The sequence below is a fragment of the Excalfactoria chinensis genome, chromosome 4 (assembly GCF_039878825.1).
Source record: "Excalfactoria chinensis isolate bCotChi1 chromosome 4, bCotChi1.hap2, whole genome shotgun sequence".
Lineage (NCBI taxonomy): Eukaryota > Metazoa > Chordata > Aves > Galliformes > Phasianidae > Excalfactoria > Excalfactoria chinensis.
Genome location: NC_092828.1, coordinates 71,103,060 through 71,117,550, shown reverse-complemented (window position 1 = coordinate 71,117,550; position 14,491 = coordinate 71,103,060). Strand labels below are relative to the sequence as shown.

The window sequence follows — 14,491 nt, the reverse complement described above, 5'->3', positions numbered from 1 at the left end:
TGGTATAATCAACTTGCAAGAAGTGTGCGGTCGTGGATGGAGAACTTATCTTAAATTCATCTCTGCCAAGAAGGCTCCCACAGCTATGACTGGTAAAAATGAATAGGTGCATAATGTACTTCCAGTTTGCACTACAGAAGACTCCTGGCACTTGCAGGAGAAATTTCTAGCAAACATCCATTACAAAAGATTCTCTATTGAAATGAGAACAAAGGTTCCACTAGAAAGATCTCCAAGGATTTAAATGTAGCTTTTCATAGGTGACATGCTGATACAAGGCAGTTCTCGAGGGGTTGCATCAAGGCATAAATCAGCAGTAATTTCAATCCCACAAGATCATAGCATTATCATGAAGAGAAGGAAAATCAATCTGACACCAGCTCAAATAATAGCACTTCTGGGAGCCGCACTATACAGTACAAGTCCATCGGGAGGGTCTGCTTGTCAGAACAATGGCACTTGAAGACACCGAATACTTTGGCAGACATCAAAGCAAGAAGAAAAGGAACAGTAAGATAAGTTCTCAGGCGTGATGGTGTCAGGCATGCGAACAGCAACCTGAGTGATACTTCAAATGGAGGCGATGCAGATGTTGGCTGTGTGGTCAAGGCAGTACGCAGGTCTTCTTGGAGAAAAAAAAAGTACATCAAATGCCTAAAAAGCTTTTTAAGTTTTAACTTACATGATGTCAAAACTGCATAATAATTGATGACATTTCTTTCTAGAATTGGAAGAGCAAAAGTTAAGAAAACGAAGTATGTAGGAAAAGAGTGAAAAGTTTGTTTTCTATGTGTAGTCAATTGAGCTGGCTTTGCAAGTAGAAGTTCTTCTAACACAACTGCTGTGCAAATTAATTTGGGTATTTAAACTTATATATATAAGATTATATGTCTGGTCTGAGTGCTCAGACATTTTAGGCTGTGCTGGAAACTGACCTGACACTAAAAATCAGTTCTGCTTCAGAAATCCCTGATGTTATAATATAGCAAAAATAATGAATCAATTATTCCTTTTTGCAGAACTTTAATCAAAACAGTGTAACAAGCCACAACAAAACTGAGCAGTAGACGAGATGAGAGATTATGATAATATTTAAGATACCATGTCTCATTGGCAATATTCAGTTGGGAGGCTTTAACGTTTTGTTTCAGAGATGTTTGTTTGGTAGGGTTTTTTGGTTTTGCAAGTGGAAAAGAAAATAGCTGAGGCCCCCTGAGATGTTCTGTGATGTCTTGTGGGGTCTTTCATAGAGAGAAGAATGAAAGCACAAGTACAGCGCCAGAAAGAAATAACTTCCCTTTTTGTGCCTTTGTTCACTGTGATGTCAACTGATCAAAGCTTTGGTTTTATCAAGAAGAACGATACTTATTCTTGTGCTTTGATATGTCCATAAGTGCTCTAGTGAAAAACACTCTTTTTTTTTTTTCAATGAAGAATTCTTTCCTTATTCTAATTAAAACCAGGAAAAAACAGAAATGGAAACTGAATGTTTCAAATGCCATTGCCAATGCATTCTAGTATCAAACAATCTAATACTTTGGTTTCTTACATGTTTCATGGTATTGATGTGTTGCAAATTGTTCTCATGTGCTAACCTTATTTTATTAAAAAATTTAAATTGGTATCTCAAGAAATTAGTAATGTCCGAATTGAACACGTTATTTCCATTTTTTGCAATCTCTTAGCTACTAAATTGTGTTTTTTTTTAAGTCTTGTTGCTAATTAGGGATTACTGGGTCGTCTTAATTAGGCACACAGTTGGAAGAGGGACATAGCAGTAATTATCTCAATTTAATGACCGTACAATCTGCATTATCAACAAATAGCAAAAACACAGCTCAGTTTTCTAATACAACACCATGTCAGTGTATTTTAAAGCACAGTGTGTTACAGAGGTCAATACTTGCTTACTAGGTGAAGATCCCCTTATTCCTATAGGCATATACATAAGTACGTATACACCTCACTTATTGTAATCTGTTGTTAGATGAATGATGGCACTTGCATGCTAAATACATAGGTCACTCTGAAAGTAATGCCTCCCATTATTTATTTCCATGAAAGCTACAACAGATAGAAAGAGCACAATAACTCTATTTGCTAGAACAAATTCTCACACTACTTTTCAACAGCCAACACCATTAGCTGTGCATTTTGCCAGCCATGAACAAAAGCCTGCATGCTGCTCTAAAAATTTACACCAGTGAAGGTGCCCCACTGGTACTGCTGCCACTGCTGAAATGCACCACCTGCTGCCTTGCTGTGTTCACATCCACTGTTCAGTCTCCACAGATGTTCAGTAAGCACTGGCAAATTTCCTGATGGTACATCCTGGAGTCATAAATGACTTCTGAGGGATATGTGTAGGAGTAAGCTCAGCCTACGCACTTACCCAGGTAACACTTCCCTGTATCATCCCTACTTACAGATAGGAATCAGGTGATGTTCCTGTGTTCTGTACTGGATCAGTAGGTATCAATCACAGACTTCCTTCACATTTGCAGCACTCCAAATGAAGCTTTGAGATGCTGCAATGCTTTGAAGTATTTTTCAAGATGTTTTCTTGATCTGAAATTTAAAGTGTGCATTAGTTATCCTGTAATATAATCTGCAAATGCATTATCTAAATAACAGTTTTCCAGAATGATCTGTGCTCCAGAGAATATTCTGAGCCTGTCCAGGATGTGTTTCCATGAATCATGGATGCACATCACCTACCAGCATTACAGACTGATCTTTTGCGCTTGAACCCCCGTGCTCACAAGCAACAGATGACTGACATCCAAAAGAAAGCATTAGGGATTTGTGTGATTCTGCAGTCAGTAGCAATTCTCCAAGTGCAGTGCGCATGTTGGCCAAGAATTGGGTATCACAGTTGAGCAGCTGACATAATGTATGTTTTTCAGTTCACTGTCAGGCTTACGGTCTTGTTGGTCTGCAGCAACCTGACTTACTTTATTTATGGTTTTATTCTGTAGTGGTTCCTCTCTGAAACTGTGGATAAAAGGGAAAACATTTTGAATTATTTTGCTAACTAAAATGAAATTATACTTTGAGTAATTTGGAATGAAGGCTATTAAATATGGAAATGAAACTTATCCCTTTTCAGTCTATCACAGCATGTAAACGTATGGAGAAATATATTTTACCTACAGGTTAAAATCACGTTCCCTCTAGGGAGTGTGTTAAACCCGTGGTGTGTTTCTGAAAGCTGCATTTTGCGTATGCATGTCTTACTTACTATGTAGTCCACTCTAAGGCAGGAATTTTGCAATGTATCACTTTCAGAATCTTATACGCAGAGAAATGCCGGCCACATTATATTCAGTGATTCACACATTGTTATGCCATCTTCCATCATCTTCTGATGTGCTCCAAATTGGTAATCCACTAAAAATGTTAACGTAAATTTAGGTTACTTTTTGATTTGTTCGTTTGTTTTTCAGATTCTTTGCAATCTTTCATCAGTCTTTTAGAGATAACTTCAGTTTCTCTTTCTTGGTTGTTGTACGACTTTTTTTCCTTCTGGAGGAAAGTATTAACTGCTTTCATCCTGCAAAACTAAACAGACTTTCCATATAAGTTTCTATTGCTATCTCATTTTATGTATATGCCATCTAGGAACTAGCCTGTCCCTAGTATATGGCTGTTCAGCTGTTTTAGCTGTTAGCTTTCTCAATCTGCCTAACTGTTATGTAAAATTTAGAGCTTAAAAAGATGAAAGGACTTCTTTGTTTTTCGTACTTAAATATTTGAGGGTCGTGGTTTTGATGGTCTGCACAAGGTCTTAAGGTTGTTTTCTTTTGTTGTTTCTTTTTCTTCCCCAGTATTGCATTTCTCAGAGATTTAAATCTTGTGTTTGCTTTTTTGCTTTTGGTTTGCCATTTGTTTATTACAGTTTTGTATATCAGAATAGATTTGCATAATAACGATGCTATCATTTTGCCTTCAGCTACCCAGAGATGCAGTTTCTGCTTAGTCATTCGTTTTCAGAAATCAGATGTCTGAAGATGTAATAAGCAAATGATAACTTTCAAATCAGGGTGTATGTTGAAGGCAAAGTAATATATGAGAGAACTGAGCAGATGTGCATTTGGTGGTCATAATTGATAGAACAACTCACTGAGACTGAAAAAAGGAATTACTGAAGGCCGTCTTTTGAATTCATATTGCAAACAATGAATATTGCTTGCTTATGTTTTAGCATCATAACTGCAATTGCATTTTAATTCTATGTGGTTTCAATCTGAGGATCCAACATTTTGCAAAGTAATTATTTGATTAGTTTATGAGTCCAGTCTGAGGATTGGATGTAATGATTAGCTAAGGCCAAAAAAGGTCCCAGTGCTTCATGTTCACATATGCTTATGGAATACCTTCTTCAGCCCCATTATGCATATCCTAACATCTGTAAATAACACTGTGTTTCCTGCTAGCTAGCTGGATATACCACAGACCACTGAGGATGTGTTGGTGGCGGATAGTCAGCATAGAAATCTTCATATGAAATGAGTACCCTGATAGGATTTTTTGCAAAGCACTGCTAAATTAATGTGATCTCTGTGGCATTGCTGTATTTGAGCACAAGGCTTTTAGGAAGTAAAACTCATACAGTGAGCTTTGTTATAAAACACATATTGATGACTGTGTGAATGCACCTTTTCACAGGCCTTCTTGTTGGCCACAGTTGCCCTGACATTATTGTGTTTCAGCAAGTATCTAAGCTGAATATGAAGGTGGGGTAGTAGATGTGAGAGAGTTTTAGTATAAGTGGCATGTGAAAATTCTTTCTAAACATGTGCACAATATGTATTTTAAAGTTGCATAAAAAATGCATTAAAAGCCTCAATGTGTATACATATCTGTGTTAATTCCATGACTTAATTTGATGTTTTCCCATCAAATAGAGCTTTTGTGAGGCTTGGGGAATGTGCAAAACAATGTTTGATTGGGAATGTATGTTGTATGTTCTTCTAGAAATAGTAGTTGTATGTTCTTCTAGAAATCCAATTGTTAACTGTGTGATATCCATTTTAGCGTTTGGTTGAGTAGTATATGCATTTCAGTGCCTACATGAAAACATTATTTTATATAATTGATATATTAGATATAACATATTGATATATCTTTGTAAGGTTTATATTTTGTTAAATGTTGTGTTAAAACTTTCAATGACAGAAAGCTAATGAAAAGATGAAAAAAGTACTATGTGAGAAGGAGAGTATTAAGACACTCATACAAAGGTCACTTAGAGGAACTGTAAGCTTTTATGAGACTTGATTATTTTGCTGACAAGGTCAGCTGGATATTGATCAGTTGGGTGTTTTGTTTAGTTACTTGAAGGCCGGTTATTTGAACAGAAACCTGTGTCAACATTCAGGCAATATTCTTTAAACTTCCATCTTACTCCAGCATTTTGGTTGTTGTTTATTACATTGTCTTCTTCCAACAAAAAATATGAAAGAAAGTGTAGTATTTAATTGCTGGTGTTTAAATTCAAGTTTTCGTAACATACCATCATTTGCTAAATTTAAGTGAATTTAAGTAACTTTTGCTGTGGAAAAATGCAAAGAACTGCTCTCAACTTTACTGTGTGTTCCTGGCTTGTAAAACTTCGTGTTGAAAAAGTTTATGATGTCTTTTTCCGTATCTTGCAAATGATTTATAACCTGCTTTCACATTGAGCTATGTAGCCATGGCTTTATGGCACATTCACACCCCAAGTGAAAATAAAAGAAACCCAAGCACAGCTCCTGGTGCCTTGTAGTCAGCCAGGGTTAGATCTGGCCCCTGGTTGTCATGGTCTTGCACTATGAAAGGCTGCACTGCAGTGTGCACAGGTGGGCCAGGCCTCAGCACCCTGCAGGTGGAGATGTGACTCTGTAGGCCTGCAGGAGATATCAGGGGGTCCCAGAGTATGGGGAATGTGGTTGGGGTACTTCTAAGTAGGTCATGAGTTTTAAGTGTTCCTAAATCATTCGTAGCACTGAAACAAGCTGAATAGAGAGGCTGTGGGGTCTCCATCTCTGGGATGTTTTCCTGTACAATCTGCTTTGGGGGGTTGGACTGGATGATCTCTGGAGGTCCTTTCCTACCCCAGGAATTCTGTGATTCTACCTTGAGAGCAAAAGGTGTGCCCAAAAGTGCTCAGGTTTTTCTTTCTGTTACTGTTTTACACCAGTGTGCTTTAAAACTCCACTAAGGAGCTAAGTATGTCAGGTTGAATGTTTTGTAGTTCTGGAAGGAAGACACACTGCCTTCACTACACAATATCTGTCATCTCCTGCACCTTGTCAGCAGATGCCCTCTGTTTCTCCCCATTTTCCCCTCATTTCTATAGTATCATTTCATTTTGCTCTGTCAGATAGGATGTATGGGGAGGCTTTTCCCCATCACTGACCATCTCTACAGAGCCATCAGGTAATCTTTTAAATCACCCTCATGCATTCGAATCACAACACCTTTGAGTTCTTCTGTCACAGAGTATTAAAGCAACTCATAAAATGAGTATTTATTTAGGAAATGTTGGTAAATAGTATTAAATTGTTTAGGCAAATAGCCTTTGAAAAGTAGATAGCTCTTAATAGTAGCTTGTCTACAAACCATCTTAACAACAAGATTTGATGTGTTCATACCCAGAGCATGGAGCCTTGTGTCCCCAATGCATGTGTCTCTGTCAGACAGGAAGCTTGTTTGGCTCAGCTTTTTGTTTTCCTTTTCCCTGTTGAAGAGTTTTTATTAACTAGTATGCTTTCAAGTCCGCTTTGTTGTGTAAGAGATTTGAGCTTCTTTTTTTCCTTTTGGTATGCTATACCTCTTTATTCAAGTCCTTTTCAATTTGTTTCTGAAGAGCTGTTCCATCTCTGGTTAAATAGTTGGATAAAGCTCCCCGAGATTTTGTTTTGAGCAGAGTTGTCTTTAGCCTCTTTGTCCGTGCAGCTTGGTTCTACTCTCCTGTCAGGGTGCCAGAAGCCTTATTTCCTCTTTGTGCACCATATTTGCCACTCCTGCTTCAAAAGTATTGGGGGCCCACAGGAGATGTACTTTTGCTGTGCTCAAACACAGTGGTAGCGTTGATTTTTTTTAAGCCTTCAATTTCAGAAGTTTCAAATTCAACTCTGTAGTTCTGCAACAAGAAGTGCTTTCTGTAATGTTTGTGCTTCTATGTCTTTGCTGTTTCTGTGGTTGCTGAGGATGTGTGGGATTACAAGTCCATGTTGCAGATGGGAAGTTAGGCTGAGAACAGACCAGGCATTAACTTACTTCTCTCCATTGCTGACTTCAAAATCATTATGAAGATGTGATAAATTTCTTTTTCATTAAGTAAAATCTTGTCTAACTTGCTTGGTTTTGGTCATCTATTAGTGATATCTACAGCCCTCTTTTTGTTACATTTCATTGTGTAAGATAATAGCCATCTGTTAGTCTAAGTAAAACAGCAAACTTTCTCAGAGCTCACTGACTGAGAAACAAGTTGCTGCTGTAGAAGGTGTATCACCCATTCCTGATATTTCATCACAGAGTTTGCATTAAAATGCATGATGGAAACAGCTTCATGAAAGCAGGATCGTACAACAAGTACACCAGTTGTGCATGCAAATGCAGCCCACTTGATTTTAACGATACTGGATTTGAACATCATTTTAATGACATCCCAAACTGCAAATTGCAGTTCAGAAGGTTTTGTTGAGGATCAGCATGGCCCCCATGTCAGTAAGAGTTTAGACAGGTGATGAGAAGGAAAAAGAGATGCCCACACAGTCTGAAAGGAAAATGTCCTCTTCCAGAACCACTGCTTGCTCTTGTAGAGTAACAGAGGCATATTCTTGTTTTTAATATGTCTGATTATTTTCTAAATTCTGTTCATAAGGTATGTTTATTGCTTGTTATAGTGGGTTAGTACATAAAGTTACTGTTATTTTAATACCATTTTTTAAAAGTAAAACAGCAAAATAAGACATATTTTCTGCTGAATCATCTTGATTCAAATACAGTTTAATTGGTTTATATTGACTGTAAATAAAGCTGGGCTTTTGAGAGTTAATATGATATCTGCATGGGCTTATTGTTTGTGTTTTTCTTTAATTTCCCAGGACTCTTTCCTTAAGGAATTCCAGTTGCTTGTTTTCATGATTTTGAGCCTATTCAGCCAGAGATGGAGCAGATGGACTGCAAACCCTACCAGCCACTGTCAAAAGTTAAACATGAAGTGGATCTAACTTACACAAGTTCTTCAGATGAAAGTGAAGATGGCAGAAAGCAAAGGCAATCTTATGACTCAAGAGAAACTCTGAATGAATATAGCCAAGAGCTAAGACTGAACTACAACAGTCAAAGCAGGAAAAGAAAAAACATTGACCAATCCACACAAGGTAAACTGTTTCTTTTCTAACTACAAAAATATCACTTTTTGATTACTTTGAAATAATATCATGCTAGCAGGCAAGCAGACATTTTGTTTACAAAGGCATGTAGCAATAACTTTCTTTTTACTGTTTTTTTTTTTTTGTTTTTTAACTGTGTTATAATATCAGAAATGTAGGAGTTTTCTTTTAGAAGTATAATTCTAACAGTGTGGACTTAGTGACATTCTGGATACCATCACATGATTGACAAAATTCTCCATAGCAGTGACTGCCCTTCTCAGTAGCCTTGAGTGGGTAACGATTTACTATATTTACATGTGTTGTGTGGATCTTGGTACAAAATCAGCTTGATTTTGTGGGTTGTCTCTGCATATGTTTACAATGAATTCAAATGCTACCGTACCCTTAACAAAATCTGCAATTTTTGAAGTCTATTTAAAAATTGAAAATAATTATCAGATGGCTTAGGATTTTGTTTTGGGGTCGTTGTTTTGGAGGTTTGGGGGTGGGAAGGTTTTTTTTGGCCTTTTGCTTGACATGGACAGGAGTCTCGGAGAAATATTTGAGAGCTTATGATGCTGCAGCCAAGGTTAGGAAAAGCTACTGTTTGGATACAGATAAAGGATGAAAATTGAGACTAAAGTGGAAGAAAATGTGCCACATTTACTGCAGCATTCCGCAATGGACTGCTTCTCCTGGTAACTTGCATGCTGAATTTAATGCACTTAATACAGACTGGTGGCTTATCTCTTGCCTTTAGTTTCATCACAAATTTAGGCAGGGTGGTGGGGAAAGAAGAGTATTTTTAGGAACTGGAGTACTTATCAAAAGCAGAGGGGGCCTCTGCCCTCAAAGTAGAAGAAAAGGTCTCTGTGAGCAGTCCCCTTCCTGCTTTTCAAGGAAGTGGTTAAATTGATCCATTATCATGTACCCACTATTTCTCAGATAAAAAATTCTGTACTCACTTTAAAGTAAAATAAAACAACCTTCCACCCCTCACTCAGCAAAAGCTTTCCCTAGTTTTCTAGGTATTAAAATAATTTTCATTTTTTGACAAGAAAATCGCGAATATGATTTTGAAGATGGGAAAAAATGGTCTCCTCTGTGATGTGTAAATTAATGCAAAAATCTGAATAGCTGTGCTACATAGTTCATATAGCCTTCTAACTTTTACTACAGATCAGTCAATTTTGTAGTGCTGGTGTTGTCTGAAAGTACCTGTAATTCATGGGAGAATAATTAGCCAGCTGCCAGAGATAGCCTCTATACATGTACATGTGTTCTCTCCAGTAGTGGGGAAGAAAAAGTCGTGAATACAAATCTTGAGTACTATAGAAAACTTCACCAATATGTTTGACTCATGATAAATAACTTGATCTTGCTCTCTTCTTAGGAGAGCTTGGGTAATGAAGATATGTCTATGTTACTGTGGCTGGAGATAATGTAAATGTACTATAGACCTCTTTAAAGCAGCTACCTAATTTGTGAAAGTTTAAGCACTGAAATCTTAACCTCTGCATTGCCAGACCTTGAAGAGCTCCATATCTGTAGAGTTTACTGCTGCAGGGGCCCATGTTAGCTGTAGTGTTGGTGGCCTATACAAAAGCATGAAGTTTGTAGTCACTCAGCTGTAGGCACAGGGAACCAGCCTGTGTCATGTGCTAAATTTATTCTTCCAGAACAGTGCTTCTGAAAGCAGTCATGTTAATAATGTTGGAGAAAGTCAAATTAGTGTGCATTTCTGCAAGAAGCTGTCAGGCATGAACTTACCTAACTTATTCAGGACTGATATGTTAGGAATCAAATTGATGCTTTAGCATGCCAGCAGGTATTTTACACTCATATTGTAAAATGATTTTATTGGAAATACATGCCAGAAGATTTTTTTCAGGCAAATTAATTTTTAGGAGATACCATATGAATATGCAAGTCTTCTATTTTAAAACCTATGTATTTTTCTTCTTAGAAGCAATGCAGATTTGTACTGCTTCAAACTGCAGTGTGAGGTTCGATGTTCATGTTTGCAAGCAAAGCTCTTCAGCCTAGTGGTAGCTTGTCAGTGTGGAGGGAAGCACCTGAACAATTGCTTACCTTGAGGCAACCTCAGCTGAGTTCAAAATTCAGACAGGAGTAAAAAAAGATTATAAAAGCTGAGTGTAAATGTTTAGACTCCAGCCGGAGTTTGATTTGACTGCAGTACTGTCTTACTGTTTCCAAAAGGGCAGCCAGGCTTAATGGTGTGGGTACTCTGAGTTTTAGAGTTCCTGGTGAATGTTGGTATTTATTTGCTCAGTCGGTACTAGAAAAAGAGCAGGTTCCATTTTGAACTGTGAATTTGCCATGAATCCATTAGACAGCTTTTCTCATGTTTGGCACATCTTTGGAACTTAAAAAACAAAAGAAAATAAAACAAAAATCACAGTGTCCCTTTGTATTACTTAAGACTGAAAAAAAAATAAAAATAAAAAAAATCTAAATTTTAAAGCTAAAGATATATCTATAGTTGCATACTCAGGTGTTCTTCTCTAGCCACTAGCTACAATTGAAACAGTACCCAGTAGGTGATGAACTAATGGATTGCAGAATGAGGGTAAAATCCATGAGCTTCATGCATGAAAGGTGTGAGAGTAGTTGAGAAAATAGGCACACAGTAACAGTCACGAATAAAGTGATAATGATTAAGGGTGAGACAGCAGTCAAATGTGAATTCTAATGATCGAATGTGAGAAGAACATCATTTCAGAATAAAATAATAGTACAGAGGAGCTTCTAACAAGAACAAATATAGATGAATATATTTGTATTGATCGTATTTTGTGGAATCATTCAGATGTGTATGGAAACTGGAAGAATTTCTATCTCCATTAACGTACATAAGAACATTGTATATGTGATTCGTATCTCAGAATATTGTATTGATATATCTCAGCAATTTCTAGAAGTTTTGTTTTAGTGTTTTCTATATGGGCAGTTTGACTATTTCATTATGACTTTCAGTGTTCTTGATTTATTTCTGTGAAAAGCTTTGAGATTATGTGAGTGTGTGTGGATATATAGGCAATCTGCATAAACTGTAATTTTGCATTTTGTTTGAAAGCTCATGTGAGATTGGAAATGATAATGTTTTGGTTTTACACATTGAAAACAACACCCGGATGCAAAATACTTAACTTTATGTTAACATAAAGAATATGTTATAACTAATAAGAATAACTAATGTTATTCTTGTATTCCTTGCCTTTCCTGAAATTTTCTCTCAATTCTTATTCTTCAAAGAGAACTGATATCTTGGTCAATTTTCACAAGTTTAATAGATGGGAATATGAGAGAAAATCTACAGCAAAGATGGAATTAATCTGTTGAGAGACTGTCAATTAAATAGTCATTTCTAGATGGTCTTCCTGAGTTCTAGTACTTATGTCCCTCTTGGAGAGTGCAGTGCCTGGTCAGCTGCAGTTCTGGAGTTATTTGTTTCAAAACCTTGTAGTTATCTGACAGTTTAGATTTAACAAATGATACCACAGAATGTTGCAAGCTCAGCCATGGTTTGCTCACCTACCAACTCACTGCAAACAGATAGAAAAATCTCCTGCCAGTGTCATTCATTCCTGAAAAGTCATTGCTAGTTGTATGATAAGTGCATCTTAAGATGCATTTTTTGTTTTTGTTTTTTAATCACTGGAATGTTCAAACTCCTGCCGATCTGAAGATATGTAAATCTACAATATCTCATCCTGGCAAGAAGATGTTATGAATTCCTGCCAGACCTGATATCATGTAGCTTGTGGATATTGGCAAACATAGTAAATTAATTCTGGGAAGAACTGGTAAACACAGTGTTTTGTGCTTGAAAAAGCTGGGATAGAATTGGCAGAAGCCATTAGAAATGTTTTCTTGCTAGGAAACTCATTGATGGACCTGGCTGTGAGGAAATAAGTTCTCACAAATGTACCATAAGTGTTTTTATTTCTAGTTTGCTTGTGACACTTTTACATCATTAAAACCCTGTTTTCTTCCACAGCTTTCGCTGTTTCAACCAAAGTAGATATGAAGGAAGTTGTATTCCACAAATATATTAAAAAAAAAAAAAGCTATATTGCTTTTAGGCTAATTATAGATTTGTAGAAAATGCTAGTTGAGAGGAATGAATCCCTGATAGGATAAGCATCTGGAATTGAGTCATTGGCATGATAAAGTGTATTGATCATTAACAAAATGAGCATACGGCGGTAAATTTCTAGGTTAGGCAAACGTGTATTTCCTGGCAAGACAGATATATTGAACTGCTTTATAAGCAAGGCAGACTTCAGTTATTCCTGAAAAGGGGATAAAACAGCAACACTTTTCTGATAAATATGTGAGGGGGGAAAAAAATTCAGCATTATTACTATTCTCTAAAACAAGATTTTAGAGTGCCCCACAAAAAAAGTTGTCATTTTCTGCTTTTAGCCCTATAAGTAGGTCAAGAGCTGAAGACTGATAAATGTTTTAGAGAAGATGTATAAAACTGTCTTAAGAAATAAGAGGTAAATAGATTTGGCTATTGTTCAATATCTTCTTTCAACAAACTCCACTGTTTTAGCTCACTGCTGTTTCTGTCAGATTCTCATTCCTACACTTCTTAGTGTTGCAGCTCTGGTGTGCATATGTGGGCAACAGACATGTTCTGTTTCTCAATAGCACTTATTTTCTCTGGAGAAGAAGAAATGCATGTGTAGTGCAGGAATTAGGGGGCTGTTCTGTTGCACTTTACATTTCAGCAAGTATATGCTTACCAGGAAGGAAGATTTAAACATATGCAAGTCTTAACTTCATATGACCAGTCAAAAACACTTTTATTTATTAGTAGAGACATAAATATAAGGTATGCTGAGAAGTACTGGTAGGAAATTGTTCTGTCAGGAAAATGTCACAATGTTTTTCTGTCATCTGCAAAACAGCAAAAGCTTTTTACATAATAGCTGTATTATTCTCTGAGTTAAGAATTACACAGATCCATTTGGCCCAACAGATCTGTTTTGCACTTGTAGTGGAGTGGTGGAGAGTCAAATTTGGACTGCAAATACCATATCATCTTTGTTTCAATTGCTTCATTTTTTAATAACTTATAAGGGTAAAGAAGCAAAATTTTATTAGTTTTTTTTTTTTCCCTTCTTGAAAACATTAGAATAATACTCAAGCACAGTGTAAGTTCGAGATCGTGGGATCCCTCCTAGTGGAGATGGATGCCAACAGAATGGCTGTGAAGTTCATCATTTCTAATAGAGATTTAGGACTGTTGATTGATTATTTCACAGTTCTATCTACAGCTTGTGTAATTTGGCATAATTTGTTAAAAATGGGAATGCTGTCTCTTATCTGTATGAATTTAGGACTTACATGCTTTGAAACTTCCAGCAGTTTATGAAGGGAAAATGTTTTATCATAGGGCATCTCTGAGCACTAACAGTTATTAAGAACATAGTGGTCAAGTATTGGCAGTGCTAAGCTGCTGGTGTTCAGTGCAGTGTGATAGAGCAATTCAGTATAGCTCTTGCCAGCATTATTTTTGGGACAATTACCATCAAAATAACGAGTAATAAAAGTGATTAACGTGTAGGCAAGACACAGTAAGATGCGTTGATTTTTTAAGTTTGCATGTGGAGGAGAAAATGTGTAGTTCTGAAAAAGAAAGTTGGATGGTGAGAAGTTTCCTTTTGAAGAACCATTGCTGTGCGTGCTTTTAGAAGTGAGGTACTATTTGGTTGGGTCATTGTTTAACTCTGCTCCCCGTATTTTCTTTACGATGAAAATTGTGGAGTTAACGAGGAAGGTTTTGTTTTTGTTTTTTGAACCTTTGAGATGTGTAATTTGTATAGAGCTGTTTATCGAGTTGTCTGGGAAGTGACAGCAGTATTGTGGAATGGAGCACTAAAGAGTTTTGGAAGGTAGGAAGAGTTTGATTACAAAGGAAACCAATTACTTTTGTTAGTACTTTCCTTGAAACCCCATAGCTTAAGGAACAAAATATAAAAGGTTTTCTTAGATAATACATATTTTGGTAAAATATAATTAATTATTAAATAGGGTTTGTATCAAAAATGTTGATGTACTCATCAACATCAAATTCAGTTCTCACCTGCTTG

At 36.6% G+C, this 14,491-nt stretch overlaps 1 protein-coding gene across 6 annotated transcripts in view; it reads left to right on the top strand.

Moving 5' to 3' along the window:
* The window catches only part of TENM1 (teneurin transmembrane protein 1), an 813,967-nt gene that overhangs the window by 578,154 nt on the left and 221,322 nt on the right, over nucleotides 1-14,491 (top strand). For all 6 annotated transcript variants that reach the window (XM_072336858.1, XM_072336859.1, XM_072336863.1 and 3 more), the window contains one exon: nucleotides 8,094-8,372. In XM_072336858.1, coding sequence (XP_072192959.1) covers nucleotides 8,156-8,372 — 217 coding nt within the window. In that variant the 5' untranslated portion in view covers nucleotides 8,094-8,155. The remainder of the gene's footprint in view (nucleotides 1-8,093; nucleotides 8,373-14,491) is intronic.